General features: G+C 40.2%; 1 protein-coding gene across 1 annotated transcript in view; it reads left to right on the plus strand.

Moving 5' to 3' along the window:
- Positions 1–13326, plus strand: part of Palld (palladin, cytoskeletal associated protein) — a 413077-nt gene that overhangs the window by 384143 nt on the left and 15608 nt on the right. Inside the window, exons 12-14 of the mRNA XM_045149173.1 lie at positions 627–725; positions 2957–3178; positions 6540–6689. Coding sequence (XP_045005108.1) covers positions 627–725; positions 2957–3178; positions 6540–6689 — 471 coding nt within the window. The remainder of the gene's footprint in view (positions 1–626; positions 726–2956; positions 3179–6539; positions 6690–13326) is intronic.

Consider the following 13326-nt stretch of genomic DNA (forward strand, 5'->3'; position numbering starts at 1 on the left):
AGACTATCTTGGAACAACTTACTCTGTAGTCCCCGGCTGGACTCAAACTCATCTCGGTCCTTCTACCTCTGCCTCTCAAGTGCTGGAATCAAAGGCTGTGCCACCATGTCTGGCCTGGTAGAATGATTTTTGTCAGTGATACCTGTTCTTTTTAATATTCTTATTGACGTGCTTGCTCTGCTTTTGAGTAGCTTTCTATCTTTTTCTGACATTTTGTCTTGGAACTGACTTGGCTGTTCCGAAGCCTAAGTCTATAAAAATAACTTTTCCTGTAACTTGTATTTTGCTATTTACATGGCTTTCTTTATACTCTGTTCTTCATTAAGGATAAGAGTGGCATAACTTTCCTGTGTGTTCTCTACCTTGTTACTTACTGTTCATGTAACTTATGCCGCATCAGTGGGTGGCGGCCAGGATCACTGCCTCATCTCCCAGCGCTGGACCAGGCCATGAGGACCAGAATCAGGGGTGGAACAAGGTTCCTTTTGCACTGCAGCTATCTGAAGCTCAAGAGAGATAGCTATAAAAACAATCAAAAATGTTTTCTTTATGTACTCTGTTTTCACAGGGGAGTATGTAGTTGCATGTTTTCTAATGTCTGTGTCTCTGTGACTCTCTTTGTTCAGAGGCTAACATATGAGGAGAGGATGGCTCGCCGACTACTAGGTGCTGACGGTGCAAATGTCTTCCATACCCAGGAGCCAGAAGAAGAAATGGCAAATCAGGTACTTGGCTGCTCTGGACTCTTTGGACACTAAGAATGCTGCTGTCTACCTTGACCACTGCCCTGGACACTATCCTTAGGATCAGTGTTCTGAAAAGTCCAGGGCAAATCACAGAGAAGCAGTATTGATCTCATCAGTCCACCCCATAGATAATGTTTATTGGGCAGATTCTCTGTGCCTGACACACTTACGTGGCCAGCAGAGTCACCCCGATCAGTGGTATCTGGTTTTTCTTTTAATCTTCTTATTGATCAGCTCATTTCCTTTTGGTATTTTTGTTTTTCCTGTCCTATGCTTTATTACAAAATAGTTTTGTGTGGACAAACTTACTCCTACTGATGTACTAAGTAAGCTTATAAATATTTCCCATACTATTCTGATTATCAGCCAAAGTAAAACATCTCTGCTCAGAAAAGACTGTCTCTGTCTTCCTTCATGTGTAGAATCAAAAGACACTACCCGACAAAATACCCAAGATGCTCTTTCATTCCCCTGCTGCTACCCAAAAAGGTCATTTTGTGACTGATGGAAGCTTCTTTGTGAGCTCGAATATACTGATTGGAGCTCCCAGGTGAAGTTTCAAACTAAAAACAAACAAACTTTTAAAGCAAGTCTAAAGGATTAAGTAAACTGTTTCTCATCTTTACTGAGAAATAGATCATCCTTCAAAATCTGGAAGTGTGCCTGTGTTACATAGTGCTCCCACACAAGTTTCAGTTACGGACACGAGAGCCTCACTGCATCTGCCGATTTCCACTGCTAGTGTTCACTTCTTCTTTTCTGCCGTTACAGGACGTTGGGTCTCCTCATGCTTCTGCAGGGAGTCCTCTGGATGGTCAAAAGGTTAAGCTCTTCTCTTTCCTCTCTCTCCAGACTTCCACTGTATCTGTTTTCTTCTGTCCTTCCATTCTTGTCTGTATGTCTGTCTTTACTGTCAGGCCTTCACTATAAGTTTAATAATCAGTATTGGTTTTTCACTTAATATCAGATGAACAAATTTACTGCAGTGTGACTTTTCATTAATTTTGGAAGTAATTAATTTGATAGGAAGTAAAGGAAAGTTAACAATTTGTGTTGTGTTGTTCAGTTTTATTCATACCACTGTATTCCTACCTTCAAACCAATAAACTATTTTCAAAAGTTAAATAACTACCTCTAAGGGAAAACAATGTAGGTCAAATGACCTCATAAGCCAAGTGTGGCAGTGCATACCTGTAGTCTTAGCACTCAAGAAGCTGGGGCAGGAGGATGGTTGAGTTTGAGGCCAGTGTGGGCTACATAGCAAGGTGCAAAATAGGCTAGCCTTCATAGCAAGACCTTGTCTCAAGCAAACAAACAAATAAGCAAAAAGTCTTAGTAGTCTGTAAGGAATGTGTTACGGTAGGCTTTCTTGTCTTCATTCACTGTCCTTGGTATGCTGGAAGACTATAGCATCCACCTTAGACACCATAATATGTTGATCAGTTCTTGGTTTTGCTTTTGTGTTTTTTTAATTTTAATTTCTATTTATTTGAAAGAGAAAGAGGCCAGAGGGGTGGGGGAGGAGAGGAAGAATGGGTGTACCAGAGCCTTCAGCCTCTGCAAACAAGCTCCAGATGCACACACCACCTTGTGCATCTGGTTTACATAGGTCCAGGGGAATCAAACCTAGGTCCTTTGGCTTTGTAAGCAAGTGCCTTAAATGCTCAGCCATGTCTCCAGCCCTGCTTTTGTGCTTTTAACTGAAATTTTGGCTGGAATTTCCAGCCCTGTTTTTCTTTTAAAGAGGTGGTTCCTAATAGGTGCAGATTAAGGAGAGAGCTCCTATGAGATGAGGTTATTACTCATTTGATAAAATTCTGTGTACTGCTACAGCTGCTAGCCATATGTACTAGAAGCCTTCTGGAGAGATACACCGCCCTGAGTCAGCTTTTACTCTCCAGAAGGAATGATTTAGGAATAGAGAGCTCTTGCCCCATTCCATCTCCCCTTCACCTTCCAAGGGAAAGGTTTTCTTATTTGTTTGGGTTTTTTTTTAATGATAGGGCTTGAAGACAATTTGAAATATCATATATACTCATTTCCAGATGTTTTCTGTGGAACTGAACTGAGCTCAGACTGTGGTTTTAAGCCCTGTAGTAAAAACCCCCTACATTGCAGTGTTTTATAGGAGATGGGGAATAAGACTAATGAGATACTCTGTGCTGGGAGAGATTGTGGTTGTTAACCTGAACTCTCTTTGTCTGGCATAGGAATACAAGGTCTCCAGCTGTGAACAGAGGCTCATAAGTGAGATCGAGTACAGGCTAGAAAGGTCTCCTGTGGAGGAGTCAGGGGATGAAATTCAGTATGGGGATGTTCCTGTGGAAAATGGAGTAGCACCGTTCTTTGAGATGAAGCTGAAACATTACAAGATCTTTGAGGGAATGCCTGTAACTTTCACGTGTCGAGTGGCTGGGAACCCAAAGCCAAAGGTAAGCAGAAACCCTGACTTTGAAGAAGTGCTGGGTAGCTCAGAAGGAAAAAAGCTCATTTTGGCTCACAATTATGGAGTCCGGAAAATGTAGTAGCGTGGTGCAAGCCCAAACCTCCCTGTTGCTGCAGCTCATGGTAACAAGCAGGTCAGCGCATGGCAAGACAGCACGTGTTACAGGAAAACGCCTCCTCACATGGCCCCTGCATCATTACAGCTTTGAGTGACTTTATCAACCATGAAGGCAGAACCCTCAAAACCCCATCACCTCCTGCAGGTCTCACCTCTCAGTTCTGCTGTTCTGAGTGTCCAGCCAATGAGTTCCAGTGCAAACCACACTACAACAAAAATTGTGGTTTTGGAGAAACTTTAACCTCCAGAACAAAGCCAATCAGGCAAGAAGAGATATAGACTGGCTTTTTCAATATGCTGGGCAGATGTAAAATATTTGAAATGCCCTTATGTTCAGGAGGCATTAGAGACCAAAAAGAGTGGAGGGAAAGAGGAGTGAAGCTGAGGTTTGATTCTAGCAGCTAGGGGACTGGGGAAGGATGACTGGAAAGCTTGAAGCCAGCCTGGACTAATTAGCAAGACTGCCTCAGAAAAAGACACAGAGCTCATTGTATGGATGACTGAACCAACAGGCATGGGAGCCTTCTCCCTACAAATTGAATTGCTTTATAGGGAGCCATACTATCTTTAAATGACAGATTAGATGGACCAGGGTGATGGCATAGCATTAAAAGGCACTTGCTTGCAAGCCTTTCAGTTCAAGTTCCATTCCCCAGTACCCATGTAAAGCCCACTGTGATCCCAAAAAGCCTATGGAATTGGGAGGCAGAGCCAGGATAACCCAGAAGCCCATGAGTCATTTAGACTAGCACACATGAAGCAAAACAGCATCTGTTTCTAGCAGGGTTGGGGGAGAGGATGGGCACCCCGAGATTGCCCTGAGACCTCCACATATGCCTTCACATGGGTCAGTCCACAGGTACACAGAACACACACATAATTAAAAAATAAAAAAGGTGTATTAGAATAACTCTTCAACAACTCAGCATAGCACTAAACAAATTTATACTTTAACTTGTGTGAAAAAGATGATATATTAAAATCTTGAATTTGCTGAGCATGGTGGCACACACCTTTAATCCCAGCATTCGGAAGGCCAAGGTAGGATTTCACTGTGAGTTCAAGGCCAGCCTGAGACTATGTAGTGAATTCTAGGTCATCCTGGGCTAGAGTGAGACCCTACTTTGAAAAAAGAATAAATAAATAAGTAAAACCTTGACTTTATACTCTCACATGATATTGACTCAAAAGCAGAAAAATTAATATGAAATGTAGTTCTGGATGGTTAAAATCTTTGCTTCAAAAGATTCGGGAACTTATTACTGTCACATTTTCTTCTTTCATCCTTCTTCCCTTCTCACCCTTCTTTCTCTCTCCTGTTTGTTCCTTCCCTATCAAAGACCCATCTCTGTGCATGTTATATAAATCATATTGAGACTGTTAGTGTATGGAAGATCCATCATGTTTGAAGAAATATATCCCTTTTTAGCTTATTTTTTTTGAGAAAGAAAAATATTCTTTCCTTGGCATGCTTGTTCTAGTAGAGAAATGGAAAGATGGAAAATAATTTCTAATCTATCAAGTTTTCATTTCCTGTGCCCTCCTCTCTCCATTGGCACTCTTGGGAAAAATTCATATTATTTATTCTTGTTTGAAAGTTGTACTCTAAGAAAAGAGGAAATGAAAGATATGCTTAGAGGAAAAAAATACTCTGCACATCCAACATTATGACCACAATGCAGAAGGAAGAAATTGTTTCCCAGTTGTAGTGTTGTTTCGCCAGAAATAATTGAGTCACGAAAAACAGAAGTAGAAAGTATGATACCTGGTATAACTTAATTTAGAACTGAATGTTAAGTCTAGTTGGTGATTAACTTTTAGTTTGAATGATTAATACATGATACAGTTTGCATAATTTAGATCTACTTTTAAAATGTTGGAGCTAGAAAAACTGGAGCAATCAGATTCTGATAATTGATGCATTTCCCTCCCCCCCCAAAAAATAGGGTCTCACTCTAGCCCAGGCTGACCTGCAATTCACTATGTAGTTTTAGTTTCAGGGTGGCCTTGAACTCATGGTAAACCTCCTACCTCTGCCTCCCGAGTGCTGGGGTTAAAGCTGTGAACCACCACATCCTGCTGGTGCATTTCTGCAGTACTATATTTGTTTCATATTCTCCTATCTTTTTTTACATAAATCTTTACCTTTTATTTATTTATTTGAGTGATAGAGAAAGTGGAAGAAAGAGAGAGAGAAAATGGGTGTGCTGGGGCCTGTAGCCACTGAAAACAATTTCCAGACGCATGTGCCACTTTGTATATCTGGCTTACATAGGTCTTGGGGAATTGAACCTGGGTCCTTAAGACTTTGCAGGCAAGTGCCTTAACCACTAAGCCATGTCTCTAACCCTCTCCTATTTTAAAAATAAAACTTGTCTTTATTAACTTTGTAAGGTAGCATATCAAGTAATGGCTTGCATCAGCGTGAGTGTGTGTGTATGTGTGTGTGTGTGTGTGTGCACACACACGTGTGCATGCACATGCATGCACTTGTGTCATATTCATTGTTCCCATTTGATCCTCACTCCTGCTACTCTCCCCCAAACAGGGTACCCCTCCAACCAGTTCCCTTTTTTCCCAGTTAGTCCTAGGACCCCTTCTACTTTATTACATGTATTTTTATTTTACCCTGCTTAAAAAGTAGAACTTAAAAAAAAAAGATTTTCAGATTCACATAATTTACAAAACTGAATGTGAATGCCAGTTTATGATTTCAATTTGCATATATGTTTTAAGGAAGAGTCTCAAGTTAGGCTCTGTCAGGTGTGGCAATGAAGAATTTAACCTTGGTTTCTAAAGGAGACTTTTTTTTTTCCTAACCGCGAGTCTAGTGGACAGGATGCTGCATTCTGATTCATTGTGATGGTCCCATCTTGCACCTGTGTAGTGCACAGAGAATAATAGGTTAGCACACATCTTGAACCGGCAGCTTTATTTAAATGTTGGGGAAGGAAGAAGACTACACTGGCTAATCAGACCCCAAGAATCCCCCTATCTTTGTCTCCCCAGTGCTGGGATAACAGGAATATGCCACCACACCCAACTTTTACATAGGTAGGTCTTCATGCTTGCGGCAAGCATTTTACCCACTGAGTAATCTCCTGAGCCTTCTTGGTGTAACATGTTAACATGAAAACTTAGATCCACTCTGCAGACTACATTGTTATTTTCACACTTTTCACACAATAAGAGTACATTTGTGATCTTTAAATCTCTGCTTTCTTCTACAGATCTACTGGTTTAAAGATGGAAAGCAGATTTCTCCCAAGAGTGATCACTACACCATTCAGAGAGACCTTGATGGGACCTGTTCTCTCCGTACTGCAGCCTCCACCCTGGATGATGATGGGAACTATACCATCCTGGCTGCCAACCCTCAGGTGAAGAGGTGTAGGGGTCTGGGCTTTTCTCTGGATTTGGTGTTTACAGGACTCTGATGGGACCAAGGAATTGCCTAACTTAAGTGGTGAATTTGCTCACTTGACCTATGGGACTATTTTCCAGATCCTGTATCCATCTTGCTTTCAACAATAGAAAAAGCCTTTGAATCCTAAGCATCTATTCCATCAAGTATTCCTATGTAGGAATAATTCTGGCACGCATGTGTATTCCTTCCACGAATATAAAGGGCCTCCTACATTATGGGATTCAGTGGTTGCAAGGACAAAGCTCTGAGAAAGAATGGAAGCCTGTAAACAAGTGAATTTTATTTATAATTTTAGGTAAAGTTAAGTTCTATGAAGAAAATAAAAAGAGAAAAGGATGCAGACTGAGTGAGGGCATGTATAGATTATAAATAACAGAAAACCTTAGGTTTTGTTTGTATCAAGATGTTTTATCTTACATTGATCTTAAATTTAGGATGAAAAAAAATCAGTTGCTCTTCTAGAATTTAGTAGGCAGCAGGGTATCATGCTCCCAGCTCAAACCAACACATCCTTTTTGATTGAGTATCTTATATTTTAGGTATTATGCTGGTTTTAAGGGATACAAAATGAGTAAGAAGTTACTATGTACCTTAAGAGCTCAATGTATGACAGGGTAATTTCCCTGATTCCACAAAAATATATTAATCTTGAAAAGGAGGCTAATATTAACTTACTTTGTAACTAGTGAGATAGTCCAGAAGCAATATTGTTAAAAATATCTGATCTATATTTTTAATATTTTATTTGTTTGTTTTTGAGCAGAGAGAGAGAATGAGTAAGTATGGGTGTACCAAGACCTCTTGCCACTGCAAACAAAATCCAGATGCATTCACTACCTGTGCATTTAGCTTTACATGAGTACTTGGGAATTGAATCCAAGGCAGTATGCTTTGCAAGCAAGCACCTTTAACCACTCCCCCAGGCTCCTGGTCTGTGTTTTGATTGTGTGTGCACGTGCGTGTGTGCATGTGTGTACCAGGGTCTCTTACCACTTTAAACAATTGCCAAATGCTTGTACCACTTTTTGTATGTAGCAAGCAAGCACCTTTAACTACTAGGCTATCTTCCAAGTCCCAAGTTCTATTTTTATTGTTTCATATTTCATTGCTTTTTTTGAAAACAATATTGGATTGGAAAATGTTTTAGTGTGTGACCATAGTATGTTGAATGTACTCAATCCCATCAGATTTCTAAGATAAACAGAGTTGGTCCTGTTTAGTGTTTAGGTGGGAGAAAAAATGATATTTAAACAAAACTTGCAAGTTTTAGAAAGCTTGAATAAGATTTATTTTATATTATTTTATTTTCTGAGGTAGGGTTTCACTCTAGCTCAGGCTGACCTGGATTTCACTATGTAGTTTCAGGGTAGCCTTGAACTCACAGTGATCCTCCTACCTCTGCCTCCCAAGTGCTGGGATTAAAGGCATGTGCCAACACACCCGGCAGATTTATTTTACTTTAATAGTTTATTCATGCAGAGATATTTGTCTGCAGTACTATTCAAATTAAAATAAGACAGACTGTCCAGCTATCAGGTTATGGAAGAGAAGAGCAAACTTGTCACTGTGGATATAAAGTTTTTATGGCAGAGTATCTTCTTAAAGTCTGTTTTTGTAATAATGACTGCATGGCCATCACCCTGAAAGGTAGCAAAAATCGGGCCAAAGAGATGGCTTAGCAGTTAAGGCGCTTACTTGCAAAGTCTAATGACCCAGGTTTGATTCCCCAGTAGCCACATAAAACCTGATGCACAAAGGGGCACATGTATCTGGAGTTCATTTGTAGTGGCAGGAGGCCCTGGTGTACCCATTCTCTCTCTCCTCTTGCAAATAAGTAAGTATATATTACAAATAGTCAAAATCATAGCGTCTATTGAGAAATGACATTTTAGTGCTTATGCTCGTATTTGTAGTAATTGTAGGAAAAAACAAATGTAGCATTTGCTTTTTTCATACTGTATTTTCAGTAGATTTCTGTAGTAATTAACAAATTTCCTTAATAATTAACAACTTTCAAACTGCTTAAAAGAAATGGTAGGGAACTCAACAAAATTCAAAATCTTTTTTTGGATCCTTTATTCCTCTTTTTCCGAGAAGATCCAGGATTCATTGTAGGGTAGAATTCTCTGTGTATCTAAAGTACGTGGCAGCACTGGACTCCTGCTGTTAATTTCAAGGCATTTTCCCAGGCTGTTTTAAATTGGTGTTGGAATTAACCACTTTCAAGGACAAAAGAACATGAATGTAAAACTGCAGTTGAGTCTGCTTCTCCTCTTCATCTGGCATAGTTACACAAACGGAAAAGTGCTAAATGATGAAAGGCAGAGCATAGTGAGATACTGGACATGCCTCAAGGGTCCATCTGCCTCTTCACCTAGCCTCTTCTGACTGTGTGCAATGCGCTGACAACTGCGGAAGATCCCCCCAGATCATTCCACATTGCCCAGGTCAGGCTGGGCTAGAGTGAAATTCTACCTCAAAAAACCAAAAATTAATTAATTACCGTGGCTGAAGATATAGCTCAGTTGTTCAAGTGTTGGCCTTAATTGCACTGCACAAACCAGGTGAGGAGATACTCACCTATAATCTATAATTAGTAGATACAGACAGATGGATCAGAAGTTCAAGTTTATCTCAACTACATAAGAAGTTTGAGACCAGCCTGAATTCCATGGTATCTTGCCTCAACAACAAACAAACAAATGCAGTCTAACCCCAAGCCCTGTGCCTTTCTCCTTGAAAAGGTAGGGCGATGGTGGGGGGGGGGTCATCTTAAGAAGAAGCCATACAGACAGGGTCATTATGAAGGCAAGGGGCATGCATTCTGGCATCAAGCAAATCTCAGTTGCCATGCTAGCTCTGCTTTTTACCACCTATGTGACCTTTAGCAGGTCAATTTACTGCTAAACAGCCAGAGTAATAGTATAGGTATAAATAGTGCATATAAAGAACACTGGATCTTTAGTAAATACAATGATTGTCATCATTCTAATTCACAAACACTAACCCTATTTACTTGCCCGAGCCTGTGGAACCAGGATGGCAAAGACCAGTTCTGTTTGGGGTAGTCTACCCCACAGAACATTAGGAGTGAGCAAGGCAGCTGGGGTGGAGTGTGGCTAACTTGCTGCTGGTGTGTGGTCCTCTGACCACCTCTTATTCCACTTATCACCCCCGTGGGAAAGAAGTTAAGTAGCAAACATGGCTTTGCCACAGTGGCCACAGCTGTGCTGAAGGGTGCTGTGATCTAGATGGGGGTCACACCCACAGCACAGCTGACACCGGGTAGATGTTCTTTTCCCAGCACCCTCAGAGCCAAGAGAAGACTCAGAGAGTGATCACTGCTCTAATCCTAAGCCTCAGTGATTCTGCCTTACCAAATCCAGGCAAAACCCCATGATTACTCCTCCTTGGTTCTTGCCTCCCATCCTTTAGAGAGAAGACAGGCACATTAAAAGGGAACCAGTTTACATCAGTTAACCAAAAGCCTAGCACTCCTAAAAGAATAACCCTCCCATCCCACCAATGATTTTCAAAGGGAAATTATTATGAGTTCTCTGGGTCTACCAGGAAGAGCAAAAGAGTCAAAGACCCCTAGGGTCACTATACTCAAACTGATTCCTAATGTTTAGAATGTCATTGTCTCCAAATGTACACAATATTAGTAGGGCAACGGGTCTCCTTTTCCCTGTTAAAAGAAGACAAGGTGGGAGCCAAGCATGTAGCTCAATCATACAGTCTGTACCCAAGATACATAGGGTCCTAGGTCCTATCTCCAGAACCAGAGAAAGGAGAGAGAGAGAAAAAAAATTGAAGAGGAAACTTTATGAAGAGACTGTGGGGGAGCCCTTCAAGTGGACTGACTATACCCTTAGGCTCAGAGTGTGTAGATGATTATATCACATCGAAGTTACTCTAAGAGAATTTTGGCATTTATACTGCTCAGCACTATTGCTGTTACAAGGTTCTGATTGTGTTGCCTGGCTGGTATTAATTCCAAGAGTAAAACTCCTTTTTCATCCTGATTTTCCAGTAGGATATGTATCCAAGTATGTCAGATATAGATTTTTATGAATCATGTCTAAATAATGAAAGGAATTTTAGTACACACCTAAAAAGTGGTATTTAAGCGAGGACAAACTAGCAGGCCATTTTGCTACCTAAACCTCAGTATAAATTATCTTTTTGTGGCTATGGAAATGATGTAACAAAAATGTTTAAGACTGGCATAATCACCACCTTATACCACTTATTATTGCATATTGAACTCTTTTGGTATTCTTATAATTTATGCATTTAAAATGATTTTTTATTCCATAAGCAAATACCAAAAGAAAATCAGAATTAAATGTTAATTCTCTCAAGAGACATTAATTTCAAAGGCTTAAAGTATAACTGACAGAAAAGTGAAGTTAGCTCTCTACATCCTTGATATCATTTTGTTACCTTAAATTCTTTTCAAATTTTAAAAGCATTTGGGCTTGAGGAGGAGGTAGCTAATTCACTGAAGCGTAACTGCTGTGAAATGACCAGGGGAAAGAGGAAGAGACTGGAGTGGAACACGGATTCAGTAATAAAACCCAGGAGGCCAAGCTTTCCTGGGCAGTGGAAATAATACAGAAAGCAGCCAAGGAAAGGGCGAGAACCAAGAGGAAAATAGCAACGTTTTGCAGGGTATTTTATAGAATATAGTATTTTCCCACCCGGGTTAATCTTTGGGGAATAAGAAACATGCTCATATTGTTGACTGCATCCAGATTCTACTTGGGATAGAACACACTGCTCTAAACACATACTGATTGCGTCTCGAACTGTGCACAGCCTGTATAGCTAAAGCAACTCCGAAGAGACCGAAGCTGAGCCAAACAATGCGTGATTGTGCCCGTTCCACCTGGCAGAGCCAGAAGGAGGATCACCAAAACTGCTTATTTGAGACCCTAATCCTATCTTTAAGACACGACTAAAACTAAACATGAATGTTTTCCTTTGTTTGGTTGTGTTGCTAAGTTACTTGGACCTGCGTTTGGGTTTGGGATGCCTGTTTAGCAGTCTTATGTTTCCTCAAACTGCATTGTGTATACAAGTGGCAAGCTTTTACAAAGGCTCGCGTGCCACAAGTTAAATTCATAAACTATGAAACATAAATGTTATTTTCATATTACATAAATAATTGGCTTTGCTTGAGGCATCAAGCAACCTTTACAAGCTGGATGTTTAATACAGAATCTCATTAATAATTCAGATGTCCTATTTTGTATGATAGGTTTAAACTCTGTGGAATTTTTCAAAATAGGAAAGTAACAACAGCTGAGTATAGAAGGCTAGTGTGGGGCTGGAGAGATTGCTTAGTGGTTAAGTCACTTGCCTTCAAAGCCAAAGGACCTAGGTTCAACTCCCTAGGACCCACATCAGCCAAATGCACAAGGTGGTGTTTGCAAAAGCTGGAGTCCCTGGTATGCCCATTCTCTCTGTCTTTCTCTTTCTCTCAAATAAATAAATAAAAGGAAAATTAGAAGGCTAGTGTGTTGAATGCATGCACGTGTGTGTGTGTGTGTGTGTGTGTGTGTGTGTGTGTGTTAGCAAGGTTTCCTGGCTTGCTTTTAGCTTCAGTTGAAATGCTCACAATCATAGTTATTTCATAGATGATAAAAGCAGATAGATACAGGAATGTCAAAAGCATTACCGCATTAGTGGATTGGAGCCTTCTAATTGTGATGGTTTCTATAGTCAATTGGCATACTGGCCTGATTAAAAGTACTTAATGCTGATACTGGATGAGCATTCTCCTAAATAAGATGTGCACACTTGAAGCCTGACCTTTTCAGTAAGGTACACAGGAGGCATCTTCAGAATGGTTTCACAGAATTCTGAGATTTTTTTTCAATAAAAATACATAACTTCTTAGTTGAGATACCTTTTGAAATGTTCCTGGTCATGTACTGGCTAGTGACATATTTGGACAGTGATACTAGTAATCAGACTAATAGTCCTGCCTCCTGTAGACCATGTCCTCCCTGTCTCGGTAGTGATTAGAAAGGTTGTAAGTGGTAACCTATGTCTTTTTCTTAAACTCTAGGCTATGGTAATATTTCCCAGCAATATTTGTATGTATTCTTCTAGTAAACAGCTTGAAAGCAGTATAGGAATGAGTAATATCTCCAGAATAGTCTGTCAAGATGTTGCACCCTGTGGTCATTGCAGAGGGAGAGAGGAGGGCTGAGTTAGAGTTGCAGCCAGCCCAGCATCTCGCGTCTTCGCCACACATGCAGCCACCCCGAAAACAAGCCTGTGAAACCTCACTGCACTTGACTCCTTGCAAGTTTAAATGGTTTATCTGCTTCCCAAACTTGCTGACTTCTGTGCTAAAAGTACTTTGTTTTCCTTTTGGAGTAAATTACATCCTACTTCCAAGAAAAGGAAAGTTCACTACAGATGCAGGAAACAATTCTTTGTGCTAAAATAATTCAATTTGTGCTAAAATAATTCAATAGATGCCTTATATTCATCTGATTGTTATTACCATTATGTCCATACTCAATACTCAAATCTTTTAACATTGTGAATGCTTACTATATGCAAAACATAATAAC

This window comes from Jaculus jaculus, chromosome 1, assembly GCF_020740685.1.
Source record: "Jaculus jaculus isolate mJacJac1 chromosome 1, mJacJac1.mat.Y.cur, whole genome shotgun sequence".
NCBI classification, from domain to species: Eukaryota; Metazoa; Chordata; class Mammalia; order Rodentia; family Dipodidae; genus Jaculus; species Jaculus jaculus.